General features: G+C 36.7%; 2 protein-coding genes across 2 annotated transcripts; one reads left to right on the top strand and one right to left on the bottom strand.

The window, feature by feature from the left end:
• The first annotated feature begins 5,825 nt into the window (after nucleotides 1-5,825).
• Nucleotides 5,826-7,882, top strand: LOC149946502 (uncharacterized). Its single transcript, XM_090172195.1, has 6 exons — nucleotides 5,826-6,099; nucleotides 6,163-6,222; nucleotides 6,288-6,417; nucleotides 6,488-6,534; nucleotides 6,603-6,871; nucleotides 7,164-7,882. Exons 1-6 carry the CDS (start codon nucleotides 6,054-6,056, stop codon nucleotides 7,833-7,835), a joined length of 1,224 nt encoding a protein of 407 aa, XP_090028321.1. The 5' UTR covers nucleotides 5,826-6,053; the 3' UTR covers nucleotides 7,836-7,882.
• On the bottom strand, nucleotides 7,853-8,734 carry LOC149946501 (uncharacterized). Its single transcript, XM_090172196.1, has 3 exons — nucleotides 8,482-8,734; nucleotides 8,271-8,406; nucleotides 7,853-8,203 (listed from the first exon to the last, which is right to left on the bottom strand). The coding sequence occupies exons 1-3, from the start codon at nucleotides 8,692-8,694 to the stop codon at nucleotides 7,962-7,964; spliced, it is 591 nt and encodes a 196-aa protein (XP_090028322.1). The 5' UTR covers nucleotides 8,695-8,734; the 3' UTR covers nucleotides 7,853-7,961.
• Between the last annotated feature and the right edge of the window lie 2,449 nt (nucleotides 8,735-11,183).

The raw sequence follows: 11,183 nt of genomic DNA, 5'->3' as shown, positions 1-11,183 counted from the left end.
AAATAAGTGTGACACTTATCAGAGTAATAGGTGATGGTTACAACGTATGACCTGAAGTAAGAAATAAGTGTGACACTTATCGGAGTAATACTCGATGCTTACAACGTATGACCTGAAGTAACAAATGAGTCTAACACTTATCGGAGTAATACGCGATGCTTACAACGTATGACCTGAAGTAACAAATGAGTCTGACACTTATTGGAGTAATACGTGATGCTTACTACGTATGCCCTGAAGTAACAAATAAGTGTGGCACTTATCGGAGTAATACGCGATGCTTACAACGTATGACCTGAAGTAACAGTGTGACACTTACCGGAGTAATACGCGATGCTTACAACGTATGACCTGAAGTAACAGTGTGACTCTTATCGGAGTAATACTCGATACTTACAACGTATGACCTGAAGTAACAAATGAGTCTGACACTTATTGGAGTAATACGCGATGCTTACAACGTATGACCTGAAGTAACAAATGAGTCTGACACTTATTGGAGTAATACGCGATGCTTACAACGTATGACCTGAAGTAACAGTTTGACACTTACCGGAGTAATACGCGATGCTTACAGCGTATGACCTGAAGTAACAGTGTGACACTTACCGGAGTAATACGCGATGTTTACAATGTATGACCTGAAGTAACAAATAAGTGTGACACTTATCGGAATAATACGCGATGCTTACAACGTATGACCTGAAGTAACAAATAAGTGTGACACTTATCGGAGTAATACGCGATGCTTACAACGAATGACCTGAAGTAACAAATAAGTGTGGCACTTATCGGAGTAATACGCGATGCTTACAAGGTATGACCTGAAGTAACAAATAAGTGTGACACTTATCGGAGTAATACGCGATGCTTACAACGAATGACCTGAAGTAACAAATAAGTGTAACACTTATCGGAGTAATACGTGATGCTTACAACGTATGACCTGAAGTAACAGTGTGACACTTACTGGAGTAATACGCGATGCTTACAACGTATGACCTGAAGTAACAGTGTGACACTTACAGGAGTAATACGCGATGCTTACAACGTATGACCTGAAGTAACAAATAAGTGTGACACTTATCGGAGTAATACGCGATGCTTAAAACGTATGACCTGAAGTAACAAATAAGTGTGGCACTTATCGGAGCAATACACGATGCTTACAACGAATGACCTGAAGTAACAAATAAGTGTGACACTTATCGGAGGCCGTTCTAAAATGACAAAAAAAAACAAATAATTGTGACACTTATCAGAGTAATAGGTGATGGTTACAACGTATGACCTGAACTAAGAAATAAGAGTGACACTTATCGGAGTAATACTCGATGCTAACAACGTATGACCTGAAGTAACAAATGAGTCTGACACTTATTGGAGTAATATGAGATGCTTACCACGTATGCCCTGAAGTAACAAATAAGTGTGACACTTATCGGAGTAATACGCGATGCTTACAACGTATGACCTGAATTAACAAATAAGTGTGACACTTATCGGAGTAATACGCGATGCTTACAACGAATGACCTGAAGTAACAAATAAGTGTGGCACTTATCGGAGTAATACGCGATGCTTACAACGTATGACCTGAAGTAACAGTGTGACACTTACCGGAGTAATACGCGATGCTTACAACGTATGACCTGAAGAAACAGTGTGACTCTTATCGGAGTAATACTCGATACTTACAACGTATGACCTGAAGTAACAAATGAGTCTGACACTTATTGGAGTAATACGCGATGCTTACAACGTATGACCTGAAGTAACAAATAAGTGTGACACTTATCGGAATAATACGCGATGCTTACAACGAATGTACTGAAGTAACATATAAGTGTGACACTTATCGGAGTAATACGCTATGCTTACAACAAATCACCTGAAGTAACAAATAAGTGTGGCACTTATCGGAGTAATACGCGATGCTTACAACGAATGACCTGAAGTAAAAAATAAGTGTGGCACTTATCGGAGTAATACGCGATGCTTACAACGTATGACCTGAAGTAACAAATGAGTCTGACACTTATTGGAGTAATACGCGATGCTTACAACGTATGACCTGAAGTAACAGTTTGACACTTACCGGAGTAATACGCGATGCTTACAGCGTATGACCTGAAGTAACAGTGTGACACTTACCGGAGTAATACGCGATGTTTACAACGTATGACCTGAAGTAACAAATAAGTGTGACACTTATCGGAATAATACGCGATGCTTACAACGTATGACCTGAAGTAACAAATAAGTGTGACACTTATCGGAGTAATACGCGATGCTTACAACGAATGACCTGAAGTAACAAATAAGTGTGGCACTTATCGGAGTAATACGCGATGCTTACAAGGTATGACCTGAAGTAACAAATAAGAGTGACACTTATCGGAGTAATACGCGATGCTTACAACGAATGACCTGAAGTAACAAATAAGTGTAACACTTATCGGAGTAATACGTGATGCTTACAACGTATGACCTGAAGTAACAGTGTGACACTTACTGGAGTAATACGCGATGCTTACAACGTATGACCTGAAGTAACAGTGTGACACTTACAGGAGTAATACGCGATGCTTACAACGTATGACCTGAAGTAACAAATAAGTGTGACACTTATCGGAGTAATACGCGATGCTTAAAACGTATGACCTGAAGTAACAAATAAGTGTGGCACTTATCGGAGCAATACACGATGCTTACAACGAATGACTTGAAGTAACAAATAAGTGTGACACTTATCGGAGGCCGTTCTAATATGACTAAAAAAACAAATAAGTGTGACATTTATCAGAGTAATAGGTGATGGTTACAACGTATGACCTGAACTAAGAAATAAGAGTGACACTTATCGAAGTAATACTCGATGCTAACAACGTATGACCTGAAGTAACAAATGAGTCTGACACTTATTGGAGTAATACGCGATGCTTACCACGTATGCCCTGAAGTAACAAATAAGTGTGACACTTATCGGAGTAATACGCGATGCTTACAACGTATGACCTGAATTAACAAATAAGTGTGACACTTATCGGAGTAATACGCGATGCTTACAACGAATGACCTGAAGTAACAAATAAGTGTGGCACTTATCGGAGTAATACGCGATGCTTACAACGTATGACCTGAAGTAACAGTGTGACACTTACCGGAGTAATACGCGATGCTTACAACGTATGACCTGAAGTAACAGTGTGACTCTTGTCGGAGTAATACTCGATACTTACAACGTATGACCTGAAGTAACAAATGAGTCTGACACTTATTGGAGTAATACGCGATGCTTACAACGTATGACCTGAAGTAACAAATAAGTGTGACACTTATCGGAATAATACGCGATGCTTACAACGTATGTACTGAAGTAACATATAAGTGTGACACTTATCGGAGTAATACGCTATGCTTACAACGAATCACCTGAAGTAACAAATAAGTGTGGCACTTATCGGAGTAATACGCGATGCTTACAACGTATGACCTGAAGTAACAGTTTGACACTTACCGGAGTAATACGCGATGCTTACAGCGTATGACCTGAAGTAACAGTGTGACACTTACCGGAGTAATACGCGATGTTTACAACGTATGACCTGAAGTAACAAATAAGTGTGACACTTATCGGAATAGTACGCGATGCTTACAACGTATGACCTGAAGTAACAAATACGTGTGACACTTATCGGAGTAATACGCTATGCTAACAACGAATGACCTGAAGTAACAAATAAGTGTGACACTTATCGGAGTAATACGCGATGCTTACAACGTATGACCTGAAGTAACAAATAAGTTTGAGACTTATCGGAGTAATACGCGATGCATACAACGAATGACCTGAAGTAACAAATAAGTGTGGCACTTATCGGAGTAATACGCGATGCTTACAACGTATGACCTGAAGTAACAGTGTGACTCTTATCGGAGTAATACTCGATACTTACAACGTATGACCTGAAGTAACAAATGAGTCTGACACTTATTGGAGTAATACGCGATGCTTACAACGTATGACCTGAAGTAACAAATAAGTGTGACATTTATCGGAATAATACGCGATGCTTACAACGTATGTACTGAAGTAACATATAAGTGTGACACTTATCGGAGTAATACGCTATGCTTACAACGAATCACCTGAAGTAACAAATAAGTGTGGCACTTATCGGAGTAATACGCGATGCTTACAACGTATGACCTGAAGTAACAGTTTGACAGTTACCGGAGTAATACGCGATGTTTACAACGTATGACCTGAAGTAACAAATAAGTGTGACACTTATCGGAATAATACGCGATGCTTACAACGTATGACCTGAAGTAACAAATACGTGTGACACTTATCGGAGTAATACGCTATGCTAACAACGAATGACCGGAAGTAACAAATAAGTGTGACACTTATCGGAGTAATACGCGATGCTTACAACGAATGACCTGAAGTAACAAATAAGTGTGGCACTTATCGGAGTAATACGCGATGCTTACAACGTATGACCTGAAGTAACAAATAAGTTTGAGACTTATCGGAGTAATACGCGATGCATACAACGTATGACCTGAAGTAACAAATAAGTGTGACACTTATCGGAGTAATTCGCGATGCTTACAACGTATGCCCTGAATTAACAAATAAGTGTGACACTTATCGGAGTAATACGCGATGCTTACAACGAATGACCTGAAGTAACAAATAAGTGTGGCACTTATCGGAGTAATACGCGGTGCTTACCACGTATGCCCTGAAGTAACAAATAAGTGTGACACTTATCGGAGTAATACGCGATGCTTACAACGAATGACCTGAAGTAACAAATAAGTGTGGCAATTATAGGAGTAATACGCGATGCTTACAACGTATGACCTGAAGTAACAAATAAGTTTGAGACTTATCGGAGTAAAACGCGATGCATACAACGTATGACCTGAAGTAACAAATCAAGTTTGACACTTATCAGAGTAATACGCAATGCTTACAACGTATGACCTGAAGTAACAAATAAGTGTGACACTTGTCAGAGTAATACGCGATGCTTACAACGAATGACCTGAAGTAACAAATAAGTGTGGCACTTATCGGAGTAATACGCGATGCTTACAACGTATGACCTGAAGTAACAAATAAGTTTGAGACTTATCGGAGTAATACGCGATGCATACAACGTATGACCTGAAGTAACAAATAAGTGTGACACTTATCGGAGTAATTCGCGATGCTTACAACGTATGCCCTGAATTAACAAATAAGTGTGACACTTATCGGAGTAATACGCGATGCTTACAACGAATGACCTGAAGTAACAAATAAGTGTGGCACTTATCGGAGTAATACGCGGTGCTTACCACGTATGCCCTGAAGTAACAAATAAGTGTGACACTTATCGGAGTAATACGCGATGCTTACAACGAATGACCGGAAGTAACAAATAAGTGTGGCAATTATAGGAGTAATACGCGATGCTTACAACGTATGACCTGAAGTAACAAATAAGTTTGAGACTTATCGGAGTAATACGCGATGCATACAACGTATGACCTGAAGTAACAAATCAAGTTTGACACTTATCAGAGTAATACGCAATGCTTACAACGTATGACCTGAAGTAACAAATAAGTGTGACACTTGTCAGAGTAATACGCGATGCTTACAACGTATGAACTGAAGTAACAAATAAGTGTGACACTTATCGGAGAAATACGCGATGCTTACAACGAATGACCTGAAGCATAGACTAAGAAAGGTTTCACAAGGACATCCCGCGGGTAAAATTTAATTCGTGAAAAGTCTCACCGCTAGATGGAGCTACTATCTCAAAATACTGGGGCAAACCAAAGACTAAAGCATGAACTTAGAACTGACCGAACAGAGACCATATAAATTGAAGGACTAAAATATTAACATGTGGTTGGTAGTTGTATGGAAGTTGCGAAATCCTCACAGCTGTTTCTTAAGCCTACTTAGACTAAGAAAGGTTTCGCATGCTTTTATGCTCTCGCTGATTTCGGTGTTAGGCGTTGTTTTATTAATGGACTAAGAAATGGATTCTGACACTAAGATGGAAAATTATTACGATATTTTTAACGGTATGTACTTCATTTTCAAATGAGCTTTTTCTATAGAGGTAAATAAATTATAACTTTTTTTAGAATCTATGTCGTCTCTCTCATCAAATGATGGAGTTTCACCTACTGATAGTATTTTTAATGGTAAATGTTTTTAACCAAATTTTGTCTATGACATGAGATTAAATTATTTTTAAATTATTGTTTAGAGTCTTTCTCGACTGATGAAGAGTTGGTGAATATTCCAAGTACAGTACAAGATATAGTAGATACAAAACTGTCAACTACTTGTAAAGAATGTATTGCAAGAAAAAATGAACTTGATGCAGAAAATTCTAAGTAAATCATATTAGAACTTTGTGCAGTTTTGAAAATATATATATTCTCAACTTTATTATTTTAATTTTAGAATTAAAACACCTAGAAAGAAGAAAGTATTAAAACACACTTTAACAAGTAAGTATGTCATGTTATTTGAAATTTAATTGTGATTTAACTAATAACGTCGTTGTGTAACTATTAAGAAGATAAATTTGCCTCTTCTGTTGAAATATTCTTTAATGAATGTCTTCAGAATCTGAAAGGAAATGGACGAACGTACCATGCTGTAGAATACAAAGCTGTATACGCTTGGCTTGCTCAGATCTCTTTGAAAGACATCATGTTCTGGAGTCCTATAGTTTCAAAAAATCTATCAGGAATATCTACTTCAAAATATTGGCAGAATGTCAAAAATATTCAAAACAATACAGCTATAATGGAGTCTTTTATTGGATCTTTGGATCACTTAAAAGTATAATAATTAGATGAAAACTATTCTTCTGTCCCGAACTGTTCTCTTGCAGACTATTTCGTCTATAGAACCTTTCGGGACTGTTCAACAGTACCAGTGGCGTAGCCAGAAATTTGTTAAGGGGGGTCTAAGTATGCGAATGGTAAGAGGGGATCGAGAAGGGGTGAAAATTTAGTACAGTCAAAGGTAGGTTTAAGTGGGGCCTAGACCCGAAAACCCCCTTGTCTACGCCACTGAACAGTACTACAATAAATAATGTCACTATTTTATAACAATTTAATTTGTATTATAGGATGAAGGTTTGAGTTCTAAAGGCAAAAAAGTGGGTTCAAGATTTGTATTGGATGAAATTGTCAACAACTTTATTTCATTTATTCCGGCAGAGGATGAAAGAGAAAATGAAAACAATTTCGAAAATTGTCATAAAGAAAACCCCGAAGAGTTACATTATGTGATTGGAACATTGCTGCGGAAATTACTGAAACACTCAACGGAGGCAATGAAACTTGAAAAAGTTTTAGAATTTTCTTCAACAGAAACTGAGCTGGGATGCGTTCCATCTGGATGGACTGAAATTCAGGATCGAGGCGGTCTGCTTTATTGTTCTCACGAGGCCTTCCTTTTTTTCAACATGTTGCTGGATATAGTGTCTCAATCTTATGATGGAAGATGTACAACAAACAAGAAGAATATTGCGCTTGACAGTGTGTTTAAAAGTGGAAAAGTTCTGACGCAATGGAAGTATTTTACGGAGAAGGCTTTGGTAAATGATAAAAAATCAGACTCACTTTTAAAATTAATAACAATAACTTTGTGCAATACTCTTGGAAATGGAGAACGAAAAAAATTAAGTAATTATTTTAAAGCCGAAGCAAGAAAGAAGATTTTGAAATCTAGAGCTACGACCAAACTTAATAGTAAACTAAGGTTGAGAAAAGCTTTAGCGGAAAATTTAGTGACTTGAATTTAAATATGACAATGTATTTTATTTTTATTTTTTTTTTACAAAACTAGTCAAGCTTAGTTGTGATAAATTAAAATAACAAATTTTCAATTTTACTTTAAAGTTCCTAAAAATAAAGTTCCTCTTTTACGTATCAATTTGTTCTGTATTTTCACCACGAGTAGATATTCTTAATTTGACGCTTCTCAGTTGATTTAAGTTTCCGATAGAGGTAGACAGTTGATCCAAATTGGGATTGCTTGCAGTTCCACATGACTGACGATGCGTACAAAATTCATGTTCTAAAACATCTTGATTAAAATGTCTTGTGAAAATAAATTTTGCTCCCTTTCCGATCAAAAAAGGAATTATTTCCAACATTGCTTTCGCTGAAAAGAAAAAGCGAATTAGTTTTTTATGTTAATGGCTACAAATTTTATTTACAGAATTACTGACTTGTTTGTATCAATCCTGTATGAGTCTCCCGACTCAGCAACATTTTTTTCCTTTGATCTTTGGTTAGATTTCCTGGCGCTTCAAGAACTTCTTTCTCCCACTTCTCCAAGTAGGGTAAAAATACCTTCTCTAACCACTGTAATTATTATTTCAAAAAGTTGTGTTAGTATAAAATAATTTTACAACAGAAAATATATATATATATATATACCTCTAGGCGGTGATCGTTCGCACATTTAAACGGATTTAATTTTGAATTTCTAGTGTGATAACCTTCAGTAGAATTTCTGGTATTCATGATATCAAACCATGTGTTGAACATATCGATGAACTTGATAGTTTCGCTTTGGCTTTCCTGGTTTTTTTGGGTTAAATAATTCGCTACTGACTCTGATAATATTTGGGCTGCATATTTTACACGCATTTTACTGAAATTGTTTAGATAGATGTGCTCTGAAGTTATCTTATGCAGTTTCCGTAAATTTCCAGCTTTACTTTGTTCTTCATTGAATATTTCTTCAAATGTCTTCCATACTATGGTTTGACCATTTATAAGAAGTCTTCTAGTTTTTCCATCATCTGTGCTACTAAACACGCAGTTCCGTACAGTTTTTAAAAGATGAGGAACATCGAATAAAAAATATATACTTCTGTCTTCCATAGAATATGGATTGTCGCATTTGTAATTGTGGGTTTTACTACTATTTGAATTGAAAAATTTCCTATTTGTCGAAGCTCCATCTCCGATTACGCATAAAATTTTAAAGCCACAACTTTCGAGTTTTTTTACGGCTTCCCATACAATACTCTCAAGCGCTTCAGCGGATAAAGAAATGGTGGCAAAATGAGCTAAGGGGTACTTTATACTTGAAGTAGCCCCTCTCAACATGAGCATCAGTGCATGTGTAGCGATAGGTTTTTCTGTAGTCAAAGGTTTTTCCATAGCTCCTATTTTGTCATAAGTATCGTTCAATTTAGTGTAGCCAATGATGTCTCCATTCGCTTTTTTATAAACGAGATCTTCTTTTATTTTAATTTCGTCTAATAATAGGCAAAAGTAATGTTGGTGTGGCGGAAGCGAGTCAAGATTTACTTCTTTCACTAATTTCTCAAACGTTTTGTCCAGAAATCCGGGTTCAGTTTTGAAGTCAACATTATGACGAAATAAGGTACTGGATGATGGTAGCTGTAACGTCTCAGTCTCTCTTAATACTCTGTACAAGGATGGCGATTTTCGGTACATGTAGAGACACCACTGAACCACCAAAGGATCCCACCGTCTCAGGCTTGGGTGTGTTTCCTTTAGCATCTTAAGCTGAGTTTCTAAGAAAATATCAGCAAATTTTCTGCTTTCTTCAGTTTTTTCATTTTTAACTATTTTGACATGTTCTTCAAGAGCTCTAATAAGAATATCTTGATCTGCTTCCTCAATATCAATATAGTTTCCTTTTGACTCTATTTGTTTCTTAATTTTTGCTTTTAAGACATTTAATTCTTTTTCCAATTCATCTTTCTCCGTTATGGTCTGCTTTAAATTAGAAACTAATTCTTCTTTATTCATATTGATTATTCTTCTCAATTTATATGGTGTATTATTTTCTTCACCACTATGACGCTTTCTTGACATCATTTTTCGAAAAGTGCCGGTCATATTTATGCAAGAAATGCAGCAAGACTGATCGCTCAACAATTCACAACTGCTGTGACGTAAATGATTCGTGTAAGAACAGAGTTGAATTGTATTGGAATTCATCCTTTCATATAAATCGATAAAATCTTTCTTTGAGTTTCCCACACACACTTGCAGAGAATCTAATTTCTTTAAAATTTCAAAAAGGATATTTTTGTGAGAAATATAAGTGGGAAGTTCCAGAAGAATTACACGGTTGGTCAGTAAATTTCCAAGTACTTCAATTTTATAAGATGAATCCTTACTAATTATCACATTGAGCACATTAGTTTTAGCAAATCCGTTAATATGAAACATTTTAAGCAATCTAATTTCATCCGGTAAGAAGGTTAAAAACCAATTTGGAGGAAGCGCAAAATTGAATAACATCGGATGTTGAGAAACTGCATCAAGAGAATAATCATGTTCAGAAAATATATTAGAAAATTCTGAAGATTTAGTTTTTTGGTCAATATCATTTTCAGGTTCTATTAGTGGATTTCCAGAATGGTCTACATCAATATATAACGCCACATCCAAATCAGTTGGTGGAGAAATAGGCACATTTTGAGAAGGCTTATTGAATCTTACTGCTTTTAGTTTCTCTCGTCTTGGATGATCTTCCAGACCAAGTTCAATTGGGTCAGGAGAGTTTTCTTTAGGACCATTTTCACCATAAAAATGTTTTGAACAAACATAAGTAGAGCTATTTACATTTTCAACTCCAAAGTTTGGACGATCCAAATTTAGCCAAGCGAGCCAGCGCAAGCATTTTTCATGTTGGCGCTTTGGTTTTGGAAAGGGAATAAAAAACACATTGCTCATGTGTTCTTTCATAGCATATCGGCTATCACTTCTACACCTGGGATGAATACATCCTTTATTTTGAGGCATATCCAAGGTTTGAAAACAACCTAATTGAACCAAATCTTTTTTATAACACAAATTCGTAATATATATTCAAAATGTAAATTAATTTACCTTTTCAAGTTCTTATTCGGCAAGCTGAAAGACCACTCGATCTGCTTTAAAAAATTGCATAATACTAAAACCTAAGCAGACGACCTTAACACCACGTGATCACTAGTTTCGCGAAAACTCGCTACGAGCGCGGCCGTTCGTCCCAGCTTCGGCTCAAGGAGAACCGAGAGAAATCCAATGCACTGGGAAAGGCGGAGAGCTCTCCGCGCGGGATGTCCTTGTGAAACCTTTCTTAGTCTATGCCTGAAGTAACAAATAAGTGT

This window comes from Leiobunum rupestre, chromosome 4 (assembly GCF_980474605.1).
Source record: "Leiobunum rupestre chromosome 4, qqLeiRupe1.1.hap1, whole genome shotgun sequence".
NCBI lineage: Eukaryota > Metazoa > Arthropoda > Arachnida > Opiliones > Sclerosomatidae > Leiobunum > Leiobunum rupestre.
Note: the sequence above shows the minus strand (reverse complement) of the source record. Positions and strands in the feature narration are given on the sequence as shown.

Excerpts from the sequence above, each read along its gene's own strand:
- LOC149946502 (XM_090172195.1), top strand. The coding sequence starts at position 6,054 with ATGGATTCTGACACTAAGATGGAAAATTATTACGATATTTTTAACG. Across the intron at positions 6,100-6,162 it reads TTATTACGATATTTTTAACG|AATCTATGTCGTCTCTCTCA; the intron begins GTATGTACTTCA and ends AACTTTTTTTAG. Across the intron at positions 6,535-6,602 it reads ATTAAAACACACTTTAACAA|AAGATAAATTTGCCTCTTCT; the intron begins GTAAGTATGTCA and ends GTAACTATTAAG.
- LOC149946501 (XM_090172196.1), bottom strand. The coding sequence starts at position 8,694 with ATGCGTGTAAAATATGCAGCCCAAATATTATCAGAGTCAGTAGCGAAT. Across the intron at positions 8,407-8,481 it reads CGAACGATCACCGCCTAGAG|TGGTTAGAGAAGGTATTTTT; the intron begins GTATATATATAT and ends TAATAATTACAG. Across the intron at positions 8,204-8,270 it reads TACAGGATTGATACAAACAA|CGAAAGCAATGTTGGAAATA; the intron begins GTCAGTAATTCT and ends TTTTCTTTTCAG.